This window comes from Camelus bactrianus, chromosome 12 (genome assembly GCF_048773025.1).
Source record: "Camelus bactrianus isolate YW-2024 breed Bactrian camel chromosome 12, ASM4877302v1, whole genome shotgun sequence".
In the NCBI taxonomy this organism is placed as follows: domain Eukaryota; kingdom Metazoa; phylum Chordata; class Mammalia; order Artiodactyla; family Camelidae; genus Camelus; species Camelus bactrianus.
In genome coordinates, this window is record NC_133550.1 from 42,152,459 (window position 1) to 42,174,417 (window position 21,959).

The window sequence follows — 21,959 nt, forward strand, 5'->3', positions numbered from 1 at the left end:
AAAAGGGCAGTGCAAATAATAACCTTTGTGGTGTTATTTAAAAGAAAAGCTTCAAGTCTGTTTGCATATGTGCTGCTTTAGACATGCTTCAGTAGTAAATATAAACTAAGAACAAAAGTGTAAGAAATTTAAAAACATTTGTTTCCCCTCTAGTGGATCTAGGCAAACATTTCCAGAAAGTACATTAAGGTTAGGGCATACAAAGACATTTTCCTCTTTGCATATGCTACCATTGGATAATGACTGAAAATAATTTTCTAACTATAGGTATGAACGTACAACTTTAATATGGACTCATTAGTGCACAATTCAAAGTAGAGATGATGAGACTAAGGATAGTATCTTCAGTGTGTTTGGGGAATACTTAGAGCAGTTTCAGTGGAGTTTGAAAAAACTCAACTCAGAACTAGACTGTTCTCTACTACGTGATCGACTACTTTTTGTTATTCAGATTTATTAAGATTTTGTTATTCAGATTCATTTAATTCACTTCAGCCAACTAAACAACTGATTCAATAACACAGAAGTATGTATCTCAAAATGCTTGGTGAATGAATGGATAAATATTGTATGGATTTTGTTTATTTGTTTACAAAATAGTCCTGTTGGTAAAACCAAATAATTTATAAGTCATATAAAAATCAGATAAGTTTTTCTGTATGTGTTTAAATTGGTTTATTAAAAATGATCCGTTTGAGAAACTAGCCGATAGATTTATGTCTAACACTGAATCTTGCCTATAACAAGTTGAGATTTTCAATTTGATGTCTTTCTTATGCTAGAAATTTGATATTGAAAAAAGATAATTGTGTGTTTTAAAAAATCAGATTGGTTGCCGGGAACAAATTGAATAACTTGTATTATTAATAAATTGATGGTCAATTGAGTCATTTACATGCACAATATTGTGCAAGGCTCGGGTGCAGAACACAGAATAATAAGACACGCCCTGAAGGAGTACATCTTCTAGTTGGGGGGACAGACCAAGCACGCAAAACAAATTACAATATAATGTGATAAGTTCTTTAAAAGAGGTAAGCGCAACGTGCTTTGGGAGCACAGAAGAGGGAGAAAACAGCATCCTGCCTGGATGAGCCAGGGAATACACAAGGGAAGCCCATTATCTCATTTAGTCTTTACCTCGCTCTTCCAAGGTAGGTATTTTAAATGGTGATTAGCTTTGAATGTCAGGGTTGAGGTGGGTACTGGGAATAGAGAGAAAATGGAGAGAAATATGGCTTGAAATATCAGTTAGTACCAAACTATGAATGGTCTTATATGCAACAAAGGGGATGTGTATCTTACTGGCATGCCTTGACAAGTAAACAAAGGGTTTGCAGTAGAAAATGAATACAATGAAATTTAATTTTTAGAAGATGACTTGGGCAGCAGAGTGGAAGATCCTGGACTGGAGGAAATAGTCAAGGCTGAGACCATTTGGAGGCTCTCATGATAGTTCAGGGAGTGATGAGAAGTCTGGACCAAGATAAATACATTAGGTTGGAGAGATAAGATTGGCTTCCAGAGATATTTCTGAAGCAGGGATTGGAGACCTTTCATGTGTACAGACAAAACTATTTTGACTGTGGCATGGCTGGTGTTGAGTGAGCATTGAAAATTGCATGGTGATTTATCATCATAACAGTTTTACACATGACTTGGATATATAATCCATAGTCTTAATTCAGACCCCATATTCAAGTAAATTTAAATAATATTCAAATTTATATTCCTAAGTAAATAGCTGTGCAAGTTAGTCTCTAATGTACCTTATAACCTTCCAAACACATTTCTAATGCTCTGTGTCCAACAATAAATATAATAGTTTTTTTTGTGCTCTGCTCCATGCTCACTCCACTGTCAGGTGTTACATAAAAATAACACATAAATCAGGCAATGCTACTCTTCTCAACCTTCTGTTTGTTTCCTAGGTTCCTTGATTGTGAAAATATATGCGATAAATCATGAAGGCCACTATCATCTTCCTCTTGGTTGCACAAGTTTCCTGGGCTGGACCGTTTCAACAGAAAGGCTTATTTGACTTTATGCTAGAAGATGAGGCTTCTGGGATAGGCCCGGAAGATCGCTTTCCTGATGTTTCTGAGTTAGAACCTCTGGGACCAGTGTGTCCCTTCCGCTGTCAGTGCCATCTTCGAGTGGTCCAGTGTTCTGATTTGGGTGAGTGGGGCGCAGGCTCTCTTTACCTACCTGATCTGTTTTATTCATGGAAATGGCTTCCCTGGGAGCTTAGCATTTTCAGTTTTAATTTCTGCAATTCCAAATGTGAGAGACAGTGCCACCTAATGAGGACGTAGGGAAGCAGAGCAGGCTAGAACATTGTAGCCTTGAAGTTAGGAAACTTTTTTCCCTTCTTTTTTTAAGTCAGCACTCCATCACTTTGCAATCTTGGACTAGTCACTTTAAAAAAAAAAAAATTCTTTCTGAGCTTCATGGTTCCCCTTCTGTAAAATAAGATTCTGAGCAAAACAGTATCTTACGTTCTCTGATTCCAGAGTGATGGTTTATTTTAATTCGATGATTTGCTCTCATGAAGTCTTAGGTATTAAGAAAGCCTGGGTGATCTCTCTCCTCCTGCCTTAGCCAGATAACAGAGTTTGACTATTACTAAACTGTAAACTATGCAGAATTAACAGAAGCAAAACAAATAAACTTTTAGAACAAAAATTATCTCCCAAGTACCAAAATACTCCCTTAATCCCTGGATCTTAGTTTTGCCTCTACCTTTGGCATTTTGTAATCTAGCTGTTTAAATTATTTAGAAAGTTTCATAGGAAATCTTTATAAGTAAGATATGGTATAAGATAATCATATTCATCACAGCACATTAATCATATTAATCATCAATATAATCAGGGAGCATATATCTTTAACACTGTAAGTACAGTTTGATTTATCATCTTTCAAGAAAAACTTGGCCTGGGAATTCCAAGAGCAATACACTCAGAAGATAAATCTCCAGAAAGTTTGGAGTCCCAGCAGATGGACCAAAGGGGAATTAATCAATTTAGTTTACATGGCAGGTAATTCACATTCCTCTCTTTCACATTCCTCTCTTCTTTCAGTTCATTTTCTTACTGGAGAGGAGAAAAAAAAAAAAAAACAAACCCTCACAGAATGATTCTGCCATGGTGCATTTCCTTATGGAAGAAGCCCCATAGCTTAGTAGGACACTTCTTTCAGAAACCCTGTATTTACTCAGAACATGCTTTCTAGGAGTATTTTGCAGGAAATTTTGCCACTAACTCCTAGAGTTGGAATAAACTACAAACAGGAACCCAGGAAAACACAAAACATATCAAATACTAACAACTGACAAACAAACACTTTGAGATAGATTCTTCTATGCTGACATGTACGAGACAGCCATTTGAACCCAAATAAAAAGCGTATAGAAAAGCTTTTAAAAGGTGACAGGACAGTTCCACTAGATTCATTCATTCATTCATTCATTCAGCAAATATATTGAGATCTCACAATGGGTCAGGTCTGTTCTGGGCCCTGAAGAGAAAGGGAGGAGGGAGAGATATGGTCCTTGTTCTTGTGGGTTTGATAGTCTGCTGGTGGTGATTATTCCTTTTTTGAATCGTGTACCCCCAACAGGGGGGATTAGATTACTATCAGCTTCTACAGAAACTTTTATAGCATCTAGAGATGACCTCTGTTACTGGTGTAGACAGAAGAATAATGATGTTAAAAATATCTGAACAAGGGACTCACCAAATGATAGATACACCACTAGTGGTAACGTTTTTTAAAGGTTGCAAAAATGGCCAAGTTCTTAAGATATGTGATGCAAGTTAAATCTCACTTTGCCTGAGAACAAGTGTAAAAGGATTCATAATTACCCCCTCCACACAGATATTATCAACAATAAGGAGTTGATAATTTTAAGGAAGAAAGACTTGTTGAAGCACTTCACTGAAGTTTTATTTTCCAAAAACTATAGTTTTACTTTGCTTTCATGAGAAGTAGTTCATAAAAACTGACTCTGATGAAAGCATTGGGACAGTTTTCAAATTGTTCATCATGAAAACGTTCCAAGACTATTGCTAAAACTAAACAGAAAAATGTAGCCTTAGGAAACATCAAGTTCATTGACGTGGATGTCTCATGATACAGTTTTTTTTTTTTTTTTGTCCTTGTCATTGTTTTGTTTATTTTGTGTTGTTTTCTATGTTATCATTTTTTCTAAGAGCCCAGAGTGTACATTATTCCTTTGGGCTTACTGATCTTATATGCAAGAAGCAGTAGCCAAGATTGTAATCATGGTTTGTTTCGGGGAACCGTATTTAAAGAAGAGAACTGAGTTCCAATGAACAATGATCTCATCCAAGTTACTTGTAGGTTTTTATTAATTCACAGGTGCAGATTTAAATATATTGTCAAAAATTATGGTCAGATATTTCTAAAACAGAAAATACATTTCTTAAAAGGAAAAGCAACCCCCTTGCCTTTAAAGAAAACACTTGATTCACGTTTGCAACTACTGTGTAGCCTCTGCTCATATTATGATCACGGCAAGCTGTTCAGAGCCTTGACAGCTTCATCTGCAGAGTAATTAGTCAGTCTCAGACATCCTACTATCTGTATGAGGGACCTGGCTTATAGCAGAGGCTCAATACATTTTTTTCTATATGATGCATATGTGGAGTAAAAGATGAAAGAAACACAGGAGAAAAAGCAAGGACAGAGAAATGGACAACCTCACTCATGGCATTGTAGTTTATTTTTTTTGTTTTGTTTTAACTTCTCTAGTGATCTGACCACGAAGCTCGAATTATTATAATAAAGAAAAAAAAGGCCCTTTGGGATGAGAAACGTGAATGCTTGTCTGTATCAAAGACTAATGTTTTCTTAAGGCTTATTCTTGCCAGAGAATAATGAGCAGAGAAGAGCTACAGTGTTGAAGGACAATAGTGCTTTGTTATATTATTATCTAAATAGTGTTTAGCATAAGCAAACATTTCTTATTAAAATGTTTTGAGTATTTTTGCCACTAGGAAGTAATTATGATAAAGTTAAACAACATCAAATTTTTAAACAGTTCTTTCAAAGCTAGGATGTAAAGACTGTGAAACTAAAATTGAATAATTAGTCCATGGGAAAACTTGAGGTATTCAAGAAGATACAATCGACTGTTTTAATCATCCTCTAGTTCCAACTTATCAGAAGAGCATTATAATATGTTTTTCTAGAGCATGGGGGATTGAGAAAGTAAACATATTTTAGCCTAAGAAAGTAATGAATTCTCCATTGATATTGACCAAATTATTCGGCTGAACTTGTAATTTGAATCAGAATTTTATGAAGAGTCTTATCTTCTTTTATTTCTCTATCCATTCTCTTAAGACATAAAATAATTCACCCTTAATTACGGCATTTATAAAAAATACTATAAAAATAAATGTAGATTAGTAAATTCAGAAACCTGTAGATTTCCTTGAAATAATAAACCCACAATGTAACTCATTCTTGTCAAGTCTTTTAAAAGTGTTCTAATATTAAGCTTGTGATTGGATGCTTTGTTTTGTGTACTTAGCATCTTAAAGGAGGACAGTCCCCTTACTTATGTACTCTTTCACTCAGCCATTCATCTTTGGAGCAAGTATCCCCAGGAAGCATTATTTGGCATTGACTTTCATCTCATTGGTTAAAGGCAGATTAGCCCTGACAGGTGAAATAAGCGTAAGAATTGTTTTTTTGACTATTTTCCAAATTACAGAATAGTTATTGACACATTTCTTATGAACAAGTTTCAAAAGAGTTAAAACACCCTTAAAAGCATTGAATAGTGGAAAGAACTTGGATCATGCAGTTCAACACCTCTGAATGCAAGTCCTGCTTTATCATCTACTACCTGTAACTTTGAAACTTTCAAAACCTGTTTCTGCATTGGATCCATAGGAATATATCTTACTTCATTAGGTAAGAATAGAAAATATTTGTGAAAGTGTTTATCATAGTAACTGTTATGTTCAGTTTACCATTTCAGACAAAGGCAGCTAATAACATGAGGCTATTTCTTATAATGTTCTTTATTTTCATATATTTTATATATTTATATTTAATAAGTATGTGACTTGTCAAGCTGGATACAAAATAGCACCTTCTCTCCCCTCCTCCCTAAAGGTCATATCACATCCAAATATAAATACACAAGAATTAGAAAATGATGTAATTATCAAAATAGTGTTCCCCAAACACTATTCCTTTGAACAAAATTGGTTAAGTTGAGTGGAGAACAATAAAGCATTTGGCCATTTTGTAATCATAAGTGATTCACAACCTACATAGTTAGCCCTCTAGAGGTGATGCTGGAAGACAGAACATTTTATTTTGCCAAGCAAAAGCATTATAACTAATGGTTCCTAAAATATATCTTCTAATGCAAGAGAAATTTTAATTTTAAAAAATCACAGGTAAAAGCACAATCTTTTAAATTGCATAGAGTTAGTGTTCTTCTTTTTAATCAGTTTGCTTCAATTAGTGAAAATTTTGCCAGTAGCCACTACTTGGACAGATGCCATAGCTTGTCTCTTATTTGGGGAAATTGCTTTTCCAGAAGCAAATCTTACGCATGAGGTAAATGGACTATTAGACTTCTTCCATGAAATCATCCCAGAAGAATAAATTGCAGCTGTTTTGTAGAGGGACAGAGAGAATGCTGGAACCTTAGTTGCTTTCATAGTTTACATCTGGCTTTGCAGCAACAGGAATGTGGGGTGACTCTCATTTGGAGTTTCAGCTGCACCAAAAGGGCATCTCTAAGATGCGGTACAGGAAGGAGGCTATGCACAGAGCATGCCCAGTTCGTTGCCTAAAATGGTACTGGGTAGGGACAGAGCATGACAGATCTTAGAGGCAGCAAGGGGAATACTCAGGTGTGATCCAGATAACCAAAGCTCCTGACTCAAGTGGTTGAAGATGAGAAGGAGGAAGACAGGGGTCAGAGAAGGCCAAAGGAAGCATCTGTCTCCTTGACCTAACTGACACCTGACATATCCCTGGTTTCCTTCCCAGTCCCAGGAGGGAGAGAAAGGCAGCTGTGTGGGATCAAGGCATTTGGTTAGAATGCAGCTGTGGTGCATTCTCTTCTGGAAGATCATTTCTGGCTCCAGAGAACAGGATGGGAGTAGGTTAGACAGAATATTAATTTCCTGGATAAAAGAGGAAATGCAGGATACCCTCTAATCTTAACTTTCCTCCTTCAAAGGAGTAGCAAGAAAATTATATATTTCCTTGAAAATAAGGATAAAGAAGAACTAGCCCAGTTTGCAATCGAGTCTCAATAAAAGGAAAAAGCCCTGTAGCAGCTACACTACAATGCTCAAGATTTAGTTAACCCTTGACTTAGTCCGAAGGTTGCTTTGAGGCAATTTCTGCAGCTTGTCTACCTCTGTGTTTTCACTGTAATCTATATTTGCTTTGATGAGTCTATAAGAAGCAATTATATGTACATATATAATAATTATTTATTTTCTTTAGTTACCTATTTAAATATCTACTCTATCAGAAGAAAAGCATGATCATTTATCTTCGGCCCTCTACTCAAAAAATGCTTTATACTTGGTAGGTTCAATCAATGTTTGACAAATGAATAGATGAACATAGGCGTGGCTTAGTGCTTGGATGAGTGCAAAATTCTACAATATTCTTGATTCTATCAAGCTGGAAACAGGAGGGAACATGGCTGACTGGGAATTAGGAGTTATGGAGCTGTGCTTTCTTACTGTTTTTTGAGGGTGACTGTAGACCTAGGAAGCTTAAACCTTCCTTAGGTTATTTGGAAAGAGAATTGAATTAAAGGGAGGACCTACTACTATTTCTGAATCCAACTGCCATCACAGTCAGATTGCCATTTTTAAGGGGGAAAGAAGGAAACATGCATGCATGTTTAGCAGAAATGTTTTTTGATGGAGCTGGGACCCCTATGTATTCCTTTGGTCATATGCCCATAACTGAAGTGTATCACCATTGTCCTAGTTATTAAATTGTATACAGAAATATAAAATTGTTGGAAATCAACAAGAATAAATCTTTGCGTTTGGACCTCTGCCACAGGGCAGAAAAAACAGCAGAGAAAATCATGATGTTTTAGGCCTTTGTCCAACATGATGTTTACCAGATTACTGACATTTGCTAGCAGAACAGTACTATTTATCACTGAGACAAGCTGAAAAAAATAAGTACAATTCTCATTAGCCTGTATTTCAGAAATTATTTTCTGGTAATATCTTTAATAAATACTTTAATATATAACCCTATTTTAAAGAAGATAAAGTTTCCTTTACTGCATTTGGAAGAGCAACTAAATAATTCAGACTAGTCTTGAAAATAATTGCATTTTAATGGGGAAATTTAGAATTAAAGAATTCTCATTGAAAAATAATAAAATTTAGGAAACCACTTTGTTCCTTTTACTGTTGCTGAGTAAGTATTATCTCAAAACTTGGAAAGTTAAAAAAAATAAAATTCTGCTCATGATTTAAGGTACAGAGAATTTGAGCAGGGCTTAGAAGGGCCTTTCTCACCTGGGGTCTCTCATGCATTTGCCTTTGGGTGTTGTCTGGGGCCAGAGCCATAGGGAGGCTGGCCTAGAATGGACCCCCCAGCCAGCGCGCTCTCACAACTGCGAGTTGGTGCCGCTGTCTCCTGAGAGCGCAGCTGTTCTGTTGTCAGGAGTGCCCCATGTGACCTCTCCAGTACAGTGGTCTCAACATAGACAGACATCTTACATGGCCCCTGGCTGCCCCCAGAGCAAGCATCCCAGAACTGGGTAGCAGCTGAACAACCTTTCCTGACCTAGTTTCCAAAGTCATGCTGTGTCACCTCCTCCACATTCCTTTAGTTCATAGAGACATTGTAAGGCCATGCCAGATTCCAAGGGAGGGGAATTTGACTCCACCTTTTGAACTTAAAGAAAAGAAAAAAGGGAAAATGCAGTATAATACATTGTAAGCTGTGAAAGATACAGGGAAACTAAGGCACAGAGAATTTAAGCAACTTTCCCAGTGATCTTAAGGATCAAGAAGAGGAACCAGGATTCAAATGCAAATAATAATCTTATAAAAAGAAGTTAGAGAAACATTTTTAAATACAGAAAGTTTACAAAATAAGATGAGACTCTCATGCACCCATTACTGAGCTTCAGCAAGTATCAACTAAGGCCAGTATGTTCCTATATATCCCCACCCACTTTCCCCCTTCCTTATTATTTTGAAGCAAATTCCAGATACCGTATCATTTTACCCAATAATATATCAGTATGTTTCTCTGAAAGATTAAAACTTCTAAATAATACCGTGATAACCAGATTACATTTAAAATTAAAAACAGTTTAATATTATCAAATATTCATTCAATATACATATTTTCAATCAACTTATAAATATTATTAATGTTTTATTTTACAGTTTTTCTTTGTGAATAAGAGTCCAAATGAAGTCCATACATTGCATTATTTAAATAGGTCTTAAGTCTCCTTAAAACTGTAGTTTTACCAACATTTCTTAATTTTCTCTTGCAATTTACGTATTGAAGAAATTGGGATTTTGTTGAATCCATTTCTTTAGTAGATCTTAGCATGTTCCTCATTGACCTATTTCTTATAAATTACGAGTTACATCTAGAGGCTTAATCAGATTCAGGATTAATTGTTTATTTATTTGATTGTTTTTGACAGTACTAATCTATAGTGAGGATCTGTATCTACCTTTCAAAGGTGTGTAATTGATCCCTTCCCATGAGGAATATACGTCATGCAAAGAAACTCTTATCATTGTATTGGTCACCACATGGGCCAGGAAAGGCAGCCTAAGACACATGTGACAAAGCTTCCTCACAAATATACATCAAGTACACAGAAGAAAGTGAGAGCAGTTTTCAGGTGCAGATGATGAGGTTGTTATATTGGATGGTAACATTCATTTCAAAAATGTTCCTGGCCAAATACAAATCAGAAAGAAAATTACTATTATGTCTAGTTGCATCCTAGTACTTCTGGGGATGTATTATGAGAATGTATAACCTCTTGAAAGGATGTGAAGAGATGATTGTAGCAGAACGTAGCAGAAAAGGTCTTGAAACCATGACCTTGAACTTTTCACCATGGGACAGCAGAAAAGACTATGATTTTACAACTAATCAATCAAAAAGCTACTTCTGTATATAAGGCAGTGAGATCAAAGCTCTGGTGAAAAATAGTCCTTTGTTCCTACTTACCCAGATCTTAAAGAAAAGAAAGAAAAGGGAAAATGCAGTATAATACATTATAAGCTGATACATAAGAAGTTTGGAGGGGTTTGTTATTGGAATGGTTGTGATGAATACTATAGGGGAGTGGGGGGGATAGGTACACTTTAAAGGACTGTTAGAATGGCAGTAGAAGAAAATGAGTGGGTGGAGTGTTCCATAAAACATAAATTATAGGAACAAAAATGAGTAGCTAGGAATAAGCACAGTATGTTCAAGGGACAGTGTAGACCAGCATCTTTTAAAAATATGTACAGTGTTTATGTGAATACATGGTGCATCAGATAGTTCTAGAGTGAGGACTCATACCATCTTGTCCTTGTTTTAGTTTACCCATGAGGCACCGTGGATAAGCCACTTAATTTCATTGGGTTTCTGTTTCTTTACTTATGAAAAGAGAGTACTGGACTAGCTTAAAAGTTCCTGATTTCTGGGACAGGTCAAGTTTTTTGAATGTTGACCAAGTTGATTTCTAATGAAGGTCAAAACCAACAAAATAACAACAACCTGCTATCTACTATTAGAATAATTTTTTTAAAAGAAGGTATATTTAAAATGGGGCTGGAGCTAGTCTCAGAAGTGTGTGTGTCTGATAATTTATATTAAAACTAACCAAAATGCTCTCATTTTTGTCTGATTTTGATATAGACTAATAACTTCATCACAGATCATCACTAATCAGCATTTGGGAACCAAAGACTAGCTGATACTTAATGGTCCTTCCCTTTGTGACATTCTAAGAGCTCATAACTGGGATAATGTCCCCTTTGTATTCTGCCTGTAGTTTCTGAGCAAGCTAGTTAACACCTTGATGCCCTGTCTAGCCCTTAAATTTACAGCATGTTTTTAGGTCCAATGTCAGAACAAGTCTTGTTGGGGATACAAATAGGCACAACAGGGGAAAGATACCCTGGTGGAAACCAGGAGAATAGTCTTTCCATCTGTATTTCATCACTCCTGGCTATGTGAGCTGCTTCATGTCACTAAACTTTTTCTAAAAATCATCTGGAAAAATGAAACTATCATACTGCCTTATGGACCTCACTGGATTGCTGTGAGGTAAAGGAGATAACTTATTTTCAGTTTTTCATGAACTGTAATGCTACATAAATAGAAAGTTTTAATAATAAAATACTGATACGTGAAGTCCCGCAAGTGAATATGAATTTTTGAGTAATTCAGAGAAGATTGTTGGGTTGTGATTTTAATCACCAAGATGACTCTCTGAGAACTAAGCTGCAAAAGCCACAAGCCTGAACCATTTTTTATGTTAAATCTTCAGGGAAAAAATGTATATAATTCAACCTAAGCAGTTCCTGTTATTATAAAATTCTAGGATGGCAACGTAATCAAAGCTGTCAGCCATCCAGATATATCATTTTTTCTCTCCCCATCTGAAATTTATCTGCACTTTGGCATTGAACAAATGTTAAGGGAGCCACTAGAACTGAAGTTCAACAACATCTAAAAGTAAGCATAAGTGGGAATTAAGACTTCGACAATGAGGCCACGGAGTAATGATGAAACACAGGCAGTAACTTTTTTCCAAATGAAAGGAAATATGTATTTTCTTAGTTGGAGAACCCTAATTATCAAAGATTTGGCAGAAAGTCTACCACTCCTAATTGCATGAAATTAGCAAACTGACATTTCTGAAAATGGCAGTGATCGTGACTATGTAGTGCGTTAAATATCCTCCTACAAGGTAGCTGTTCATCACTGAAAACACTTCATTTTTATTATTCCTCTCTGAATTATTTCTCTAGTGAATTCTTGGAATATATTTATGCATGTACAGAATCACCTGCACTTTGGTATTCAAATTTATATCCATAGTTGACCACAAATTGGGAACTAAACTTTTTTCCCCACTATCAACAGAGCAGTGATAATATGAACTAATTTTTTTTTTGGAAAGAACTCAGAAGTAGGTGATTTCAGATACATTTTCTGTGATTTTCATGGATGACATGAAGATAGGAATGTGGCCATTATGATAGTTTACCTGTATATACTTACATAAGATTCAAACTTGAAATGGTATCTTCCCAACATAGCAGTTATTATATACCCTGTTGCAATTTTCTTTTTAATTGAAAATTGCCAATTTAATTCTTTTTTCTGTGAGGATATGGGCAGTGTCTGTCTTGTTCCTGCTGTATCCCCAGGGCCTAATAAATTGATGGTGTCCAGAAGGTATCCAGTCAGACTTAATTGAATGATCCTCTGCACTTCAAGTCCCAGATATGACAGAGGGTTGAAAAGCATTTTTGATTTATGTTATATAGTCTCAAAATATGAAAATGATCACATGAATTTGAATTAATAAAATACCAAATTTTTGCTTAACATCTTACATCAATATGGAAAAAAGCCAGTGGAAGAGAGAAAAGTAAAATATTATATAATGTAATATTTTTCTCCATTAACATTCATAATGATGATTTATTTTAAATACCATGCCTTTTGAATAAAAGTTTATCCTTTTACATCTACTGAAATATTTTAATATCTTAAGAGCATTTGGTTATTCAGTGTGTTTACATTTATAAACGAAAAGCAGTAACTTAGTTATTTAGACTTAAATTTAAAGTCCCAAAGTAATGCTACATATAATAAGTTTTAAAGAAATTACATTAACTAATTTTGTTTATCTTATTCTGATTAGCTGCATACCCTTTGGTCATAAAAGTGATACTGTTTTGACATTCCAATTAAAACTGAAAGTTCTTTCAAAAGCTTGAATAAATTTTCAAGTTGTTGCCCCAGCAACTTGGTTGCATATTCATATAACTTTAATTTTATATGTAGATCTGTGACAGTGTTAGGGTTATCAAAAGGATCTTTAATGATTTGGCTAAAGCTCTTCTATACTGTAAGGGTATTTATGTAGAAAGGTATAGATTTATAAATTACTCCCACTTAACACTTATGAAAGGAATTACTTTCTAGAACAAGAACAATGAGGTAAAACACTGTGCACTGAGATATCTGAGCCTCACTCTTACAAAATATTAATTTTCCTTTTATGCAGAAGAGTAATTACATGGGGGAAATAATGTGTTCCATTTATGATTTTAAAAAAATCATTTGACTTTGTTGGAAAAGGTAAAGCAGATATTTCAAACTACAAATAATACATTTCCTAGAAGAAGAAAAATATAGTAGTGGTAAGACTACCACTGCAACAGTGATTTCTTTGTAAACATAACCTTTGTGATTCTGTAGTCAGGTGTCCCTTTATACTGACTGCACTTTGCTTTTACTCTCATGCTAGGTCTGGAAAAAGTGCCAAAAGACCTTCCCCCTGACACTGCACTGCTGGACCTGCAAAACAACAAAATAACTGAAATCAAAGATGGAGACTTTAAGAACCTGAAGAACCTTCATGTAAGAAATTTTTCTTTTTAAGTTGTAATAAGATCTGACTCAAAGTATTTTTCAAAATAAAATTTAGATGAGGCCAAGGGTACTATATGGTAATAAGTAAGCACGTAAGTGTTTATTAAATTCTCTTTTTAGGAGAGAGATGAGGGAGCAAAGTGTTGTGCTCATTAACCCCTAAAAAATTAGCCAATTTTCTTACATATACCCATACAGCTTAGGATTGCCTTCCTAAAAAATATGTTATATCTTAATCTTCTCACATGTTTTATCAATAAAAATCTTTATCTTCCCAACTAGATTGCACTTCAGTAGTGGAACAAAACACAAAATGGACTGACCTTAGCCTTACTTTATTTCATCATTTCTTTTGTTTTCTTTCATTCCTTTTCTAAGAGGTGCAAATAACTTTGTATAGGCTCAGAGATTGGCACCAAGGAAAAAAAACATCTCTCTCTCTCTCTCTCTCTCTGTGTATATATATATGTCATACATCTTGCCTTGTATTTAGGATTATGCATGCTGCATCCTTATCTGTATCTGTGTTTCTACTCTGATTTTCCATTAACCTCTACTATAATGTGGTACAGTCAGGCTACCAGTCAGAATTCCAGCAGAAAAGAGGTAGCATAATCAAGACAAGATTTAGTTATCAACTTTCTGACAGCCAAGATGAGAAAAGCAATAAACATCTGTTAGGAGAAAATTTACCAGATTTTTAAAAGGAAGCAAAGAATTTTTCTTTGAGATTTTAAGATTGTCCATGGAACAGTTAACAAAAATAATAGCACATAATAAAATGGCACCATTAAATTATTGAAGTATCCAACAATATAATATAAGCACATTATAAATTGTGAAGGTTATGGGCAAAAAGTAAGAGGGAAAAAAAAAAAAAAAGACATGATAACTACATTAGGTTACCCAGTCAGTGTTTTGAGAGAATATGGGACAAAGGAATCATAAACGATTAGCAGAATTTTGAAAGGGAGAGAAAAGGGTTTTCTGTGCAAGAGGAAAGAAAGGCAGAAGAAAGCGAGCAGCAGGCAAATAAAAATAGAAGATGATTAAGGTGAAGGATACAGGCGCCACGACAGTGGGGGTAAGGCTTGAGCTGGAGATCTCGAACCCTGGACCAGTGAGACCCTTCTCTGTGCACTGGACATGGGCCCCTATTCACCTTCTCTCCGTGTTCATATTATGGTTTCATTGGGAGCAAGCTGATGGTGACACCAACAAAGTTTATCACTGATTATTTAAACTATCCCTGGAATAAGTTAAAAGAGGTGAAAGTAAAACTGAATATTACTAGTTTCAATAAACCAAAGTATTATAAAGCTTCATTTCATTTGCATGAATCTACCCTAAAGCTACATTTTTTTAAGGAAGGAAAATTCTCTTAATCCCACTTCCTGTATTTTAAGTATAATCTGAATAATTTGTGTAAACTCCTCATGTCCTTAAATAAGAGATACCTAGTTTCTGTGACATTCTCATTAAATCTGGCATTTGTAATAATGTGTTCTTTCTTTTCCACATCTCCTTCTAGGTATGTTTTTAGGCAACTTATCATCTTGGCAATCTCTTTCTTTCTACTTTAAAGTATACACTGGATGTAGAGAGTTTATTAGAGCTTCTAACCATTCAGAGGATGTTGAACAGCTATTTTTGTCTTGCTCTTTCATTCATGATCATTTCTATCCTTGTTATTATGCAAGGTAAACATCATAATTTCACCTGGGAAAGGCACACTTGAATGAGTAGGAAGGGAAGAAATGAGAATTTACCAAGGATTACAATTGAAAGTATTTAACAGAAAAATGTTCCTTTATTCTCAAGAATTTTACCAGTTTACAACTGTGGCTATAAGTGGTACATGTTGCTTAAGAGTAGTCTTATACTTAAATATAGTAGAAAAACTGCATAATTATTGTATAAAATAATGGAAAATTAAGTATTATAATGCCAACAATCAATATATTTCCTTTGAATTAAAGCTTAATAAATCTAGTGAAAGAGTTTTTTTTTTAATTAACAAAACAAAAATCGTCAGGATTGAATAACAGCAAATGTTTGTTTAGCAATTACTATATACTAGGTACTGTTCTTAACATCTTATATACATTAATTTATTTAATTTTTATAACTGTTCTAATGAAGTAGACACTCTTGATAACCCCTTTATACAGATGAGCATACTCAGGCACAGAGAGGTCAAGTTACTTGCTTATTGTGACACAGCAGATAAGAGCCAGAACTTGTGATCTAAACTCAGGAGCAGTCTGGCTTGAGTCTGTGCACTAATAATTGCCTGTAAATATGATAGTAACCATAAAATCCCTTAAAACAACACCTGGCACAGTGTGCCCTACATAAGTGGCTTTGGAGAAAATTGTCCATAACATTAAGTCAGGTTTCAAGATTGTTTTTCAGTTTTATTGAAATATAATTGGTGTACAACACTGCATAACTTCAGGGTGTACAGCATAATGATTTGACTTGCATATATTGCAAAAGGATTACCATAATAAGTTTAATTAACCTCCATCATCTCATACAGGTATTTTAAAAAGAAGAAAAGCAGTTTCCTTGTGATGAGAACTTTTAGCACTTACTCTCTTAGAAACATTCAGAGATACCATACATCAGTGTTCACTGTAGTCATCCTGTTGTACATTACATCCTCAGTACTTATTTATCTTACAGCTGGAAGTTTGTACCTTCTGACCATTTTCTTTTGATAAAGTGGTGAAAATACTTTTTTTTTCTGCTTCCATACTATTTCTATTGCGCGTCACTGTTTCATCACCTCTCCCCTACCTACCAGGCTAGATCGCTTTTTCTTTAGTTACTAGAGAAGTAGGTAGTCCTGATTTTTTGAGCCTGTGCTTCAATTTTAGGTTAAGTGGCACTCAAGGCAGTTCCTGACCCTCAAGCAATAAGTCTTCTCCTAACTTGACTTCTCTCAGCCTCTTACCTAACTAATGACAATCCATTTGGCTTGTCTTCCTTCTTTTCATCAGCTGATCTCCTGAAGAACATCTGCAGTTTACCCTGACTGCCTCCGGTTTAGCTGGACTTTGTCATTAGCCAATGTAATTTGTCAGTTTTTTCCCATATCAACATCTTGCCATTGCCTGTTATAATTCTATATACCTTCTTAAATGCACATCCTTGTGTGTGGAACTAACATTAACCACCTTTAGCAACACTGTATGTCGAGTAACTTTTTTCACATATGGATCTGTTTTATATGAAGCTCTGATTTATATGGATCTTAACGTTTTATATCATGATGACCAAAAATTTGCAGTTTATGCATTTTTTCACATTTATTTTACTCTGAAAGCAAAGATGCTTTTTGCTGGACTAGATCTTTTAACCAACTATTCTATTTTAAAGGTGCTTTGCAAAGAAGCAGTCTATATACATGATCATTTTTTAATCCTCACAACAACCCCCTGTAGGTGTTATTAGTTCCATTTTACTAAAGAAATGATTGGGGACAAATGTCACACCACCTCAGAATTTAGCAGCAGTTATAACTACAGCATACTTAGCAGTAGAGATACTGTCTAGTTACTATCTGGTATAAGAAGTAATATTTTATTACCTGAAATGGCAGGTAATATACATCATCAGGTTGATTCTTCATAATAGGTTTCAACATTTAACATAAAATAAAACAGATTTTCAGACCATGTTTAATGCAATTAATTGAATAAATCTTTCAGAATTTTCTTCCATAGATGGCAACTGAGGACATCCTTTGCTTTGATAATTAACTGTTCGCTATTTTGGCTGTCTTTCAATGATGCAAGTCCTCTCAACTCTTCTCTCCTCTAGCTCTGGCTTTTACCGATTTCCTGGATATTTTGCTTGTTAATATCAATTTCCTCTGACTTTAACCCTCATGAGTTTTTGAACTTTCTGTAATATTATTTGAAATTTCCTAGGCTTTTGTTTTAATCAACCAATGCACCTGTTGGCATTAGTCAAAAGATTATGTTACTTGTAATAAGTTTTACTTAGTCAAATAATGTGAACTATATGAAGACGTACATGAGTTAATGAGCCAGCTGTTACCTTCAGAAAATATGCAATTCTGAGACTGAATGTTTTCACTGTTCTATTACTTTAGTTCCTATTCTGCCCCTCTGCATTTTCATAGGTGCCTAAAAATGTACTACAATTTAAAATGCAAGTTTCTTAGACCTTAATAAAACTATTCTAAATTCATTAGAATTGGTTGATAAGATGGCTTAAAATAATAAGTGTGGTTCTGTAGACATACAGATCATTGGAAGAGAATGAAGTAGTACAAAAGAAAGTTTAGTAATATCTATAACATAGCCATAATGGTTTGCAAGTAATCTCCTGTATTAGAACTCAGAAACAAAATTTTTTAATTACCAAAAATATTATCATATTTGACTATATATATATATATAAATATATATACACCCTTGTATGTAAAAAGGGCAAAAACTGAAGAAAAATACATTGTCTTTGCATATCATATTAACTACATCTTTATTCTGTAAATCCATTAGTAAAATACATTAAAATTTAGGAAAAATGAGAATTTTTGTGAGAAAGCAATCCTTTCCCTCCAAAAAAATAACTGGTAGCAAAATCAAAGGAAATTTGTTTACTCTTTCAAGAGATGAGGAAATGCAAAGTACAGCAATGAGCTACAACATAATGTGCTAATTTGGCAAACACTGAGAAAAGATTGTATCTAAATTTGCAAGGCTGCAAGAAAACGTTACTCTCTTGAATTGCTAGTGGTAGTATAAATTAGTGCCACCCTTCTGTAGAGGAGCCATGACAACAATCCATGAACATGGACTTTTAGGTTCAAAAGCTGATGGAGGGGTGGATGCCTGTAGCCCTGGATTCTTTTCAGGTCACTCTGGTGATTTCAACCTTTAGGAGTAGTTATTGTGTAAAAATTAAATCTCTCTATGTATGTTTACCTATATAAAACCTAAATTTTATTAAAGTCCTCTCCTCTTGACTCCTAATGTTTGTTCAGGTCTTCATATGCTTTTTAAGTAAAGGAATCACATTGTTTAATTTTTTCTGATTTCTTTTAATTTTGAAGATTTCTCTGCTACTCTCATAAATGGAATGAATAAACTACACACTTGTTTTGTATATGTGTGTGTGTGTGTATGTGTGTGTAGGGAAGGTTTTGGAATTAAGATTTTTTTTCTGTTGTTCACTATCTACAGACGTTGATTCTCATCAACAACAAAATTAGCAAAATCAGCCCTGGAGCATTTGCACCTTTGGTGAAACTGGAACGACTTTATCTGTCCAAGAATCAACTGAAGGAATTGCCAGAGAAAATGCCCAAAACTCTTCAGGAGCTGCGTGCCCATGAGAATGAGATCACCAAAGTGCGAAAGGCTGTGTTCAATGGATTGAACCAGATGATCGTCGTAGGTACAGATATTCTTATAACTCTAAGACCAGGATTCAAAGTTCACCTTAAAAGATTACAAGTAAGCTTTAGCTACAGGAAGGTAAATTACCTAGAACTTGCATGTCTTAAGCCCACAGGAATAACCGGTAGAAGGGCCAGGAGAAATGGAATTTTGAATCTGTGCCTTACAACATTTTTATTATTGCCCTTGAGGATCTGAGAATGTGGAGAAAGCTCTAGGGCTTACACTCTTGGATGCCCAAGATGCAGGATGGAATTAAGTAATGCTTAATTAAATATATCTAAAGGGTACTTTTCCATTGTGGGAATTTGTACTGTTTGGAATATCTATAGTCATTTGCTTTAAAAAAAAATGTGTTCTAATGTTTTGTTCTGTGTGTAGTGAAAAGTTTGTAATTTTAATAATTGGCTTACAAAATGCTAGATTCAAATTATTTAACAACATGTTAATATATCAAGTAATAGCCCCATTAGTGTGATTTGTAAACACTTGCTTTTGTTGATTTCTAGGTAAACTTGTGTATGGACCTTAAATAATTTTGTTCTTATTGCTTTTGCTACTATTGCTTTTCCACAAACCTTTGTTTTTTGTTGTTTGTTTTAATAAGAGAAATTTTTATCCCATTTTGCTATCCCTTTGAGAAGCATGTCTTTTAATATCTCTTTTGTTTTTCAGTCAAGTCGTTATAGATCTAAATTTCTTCTTGTTGAAACAGACACTACGCTGACTTGCAATGCCCTCAAATTGTCCTCTTAAAGCCTTGCCCTTATTGCATTTATAGAGCTTGGCACCAACCCACTAAAGAGCTCAGGCATTGAAAATGGAGCCTTCCAGGGAATGAAGAAGCTCTCCTACATCCGCATCGCTGACACCAACATCACCACCATCCCTCAAGGTGATGAAAATTCTCCAAAGCAATTTGAATATCTAAATCCAAAAGCTTTGACACTTAAAAAATGGTTTTGGAAATCTGAATGGTAACTAAAGTGGCCAACTTTATTTCTAGTAAATTCTGTATTCCTCAAAGTGTTTCTACTGAACCTAGGCAACTATTGGGCCATCCAGGCCAACTGTAGGGGTGATCAGCCTCTTTCACCTATAAAGTCTCTTCTAACATGTAAGTTAATACACAATAGAATTGTGACATCACAAAGAAAAAAGTACAGTTACCTAAAAATAGAGTACTTTAGTGGTACTTCGTTTTAAAAAAATGATACATGAAGTACTTACGAAATTTGAGCCAATTTTTTTTTTGAGTCACCAATCCCTTGGTGAATTCCTTTCCATCTCAGGACATTCTAGTCATTACTATATGAATTACAGGATCCACAGTGGTCACACTGTTATTTAAGAGTGGTGGTTGTGTGTTGTAAAGAGTATGAATTTTAGAGTCGGTTTGCTTGAGTTCACTGTCCCTAACTGGCTCTACGATCTTGGACAAGTTATTTTTAACTTCTGTTTTTTTAATCTGTAAAGTGGTGGTAATACTAACATCCACTTCATTGGTTGTTTTAAAATTAAATAAATAATTAGAGAAATACCTGACCTGTAGATAACTAGTAGATTAACATTATCTTCTATTATTCATTAGAAGTATTTTCAGCACTCCTTTTGTTTAGGCAAAGCACAAACCCTGGAGGCAGGGCAGTGAATAGGATACGTACCTACCTTCAGGGAGCTTATTGTCTAAAGCAAAGCCAGGCAAGTAAACGACAGTCATCACAGTCACAGGAGTAAGCTCGTTGTGCTAAGGCTTAGCCAGGAGAGGCACATACGCCAATCTTTGTGAAACAGAAAAGGCATCAAATCATCAAAAATAAGTTTCTCTACTTTTCATATTTTTCTGGCCCCAGGTTTTTCAGTCTCACAAAAGCCCCTCTGTTCTCAAATTTTCCCCTCTGGTCCTTCCTCAGCTTGGATGTCTTGTTCTTGTACTGAGTACAAAATACAGGCACTTGCCCACAGAAGACAATTATCCTTCATTGTGCTTCCACAGAAATAAGTCTTGAGGGTACATAGTCTATAGAGTGGTTCCTTACTACCCCCTGCCCTCTCCATAGTCTTTTTGCTACAGAGGATGTTTTTGCTGCCCATAAACAGCAACTGATTGCATAGATGATAGGTAGGTAGATGGAGGGAGATTGATTTATAGTTCAGAAAGCACTTTCACGTTGAGTCTCTGACTTGTTACATGTAATAAGAGATGTTTTAATCCCCAGTGCAGGGGTTTTATATTTTTAAATATATTTTAATTTATATTTACAATAATGTATTTTATAATAATTATATATAAAATTTTCTATATATATTGCCTAAAAATATATATATACGTATGTGTGTGTGTGTATATATATATATATAGCCTATATATGTATATGTGTGTGTGTGCGTGCGTGTGTGTGTGTATACACATACATATATAGCCTAAAGCCTTAGAGCTGCAGGAGGTGAAGTAAAATAGCTGGAATTTAAAGTCCAGGTCTTTTTCGCGACTTCACGCTGCCTGATGACTTGCATTAAGCAGTCTTTGACTTTTCTGTCCTTCTTAAAGCATTTCCTAAATCTCTCTCAGTAACACATTTCATCACTTAGTGAGTGATCTGTTTTCCTTAATTTCTTACATGTCCTCCCTGTGCAAATGCTCTTTCTCATCTTCTCTAGCTTGCTTTTATTTACCAAACTCTTAATAATATGAAAATTATAGTAACTAGTTTTATTAAGCACTTGTGCCAAGATGCTTTTCATGGATTCTGTTATGAGAATCTCAAAACGATCCTCTGTAGTAATATATCACATCTGTTTTATAAATGAGGAAAATGAGTCTTAAAGAGATAAAGCAAATTGCGACCA

General features: G+C 34.9%; 1 protein-coding gene and 1 long non-coding RNA gene across 3 annotated transcripts in view; one reads left to right on the forward strand and one right to left on the reverse strand.

Moving 5' to 3' along the window:
• The window catches only part of LOC123615154 (uncharacterized), a 508,039-nt gene that overhangs the window by 90,685 nt on the left and 395,395 nt on the right, over window positions 1–21,959 (reverse strand). The gene's annotated exons all lie outside the window — the stretch shown is intronic.
• The window catches only part of DCN (decorin), a 32,634-nt gene that overhangs the window by 2,279 nt on the left and 8,396 nt on the right, over window positions 1–21,959 (forward strand). Inside the window, exons 1-5 of one of the 2 annotated variants that reach the window (XM_010949436.3) lie at window positions 971–1,154; window positions 1,932–2,178; window positions 13,550–13,662; window positions 18,894–19,107; window positions 19,891–20,004. In XM_010949436.3, coding sequence (XP_010947738.1) covers window positions 1,965–2,178; window positions 13,550–13,662; window positions 18,894–19,107; window positions 19,891–20,004 — 655 coding nt within the window. In that variant the 5' untranslated portion in view covers window positions 971–1,154; window positions 1,932–1,964. Of the gene's footprint in view, window positions 1–970; window positions 1,155–1,931; window positions 2,179–13,549; window positions 13,663–18,893; window positions 19,108–19,890; window positions 20,005–21,959 lie in introns of those variants that run through there. The other variant, XM_010949438.3, reaches the window with a different exon arrangement.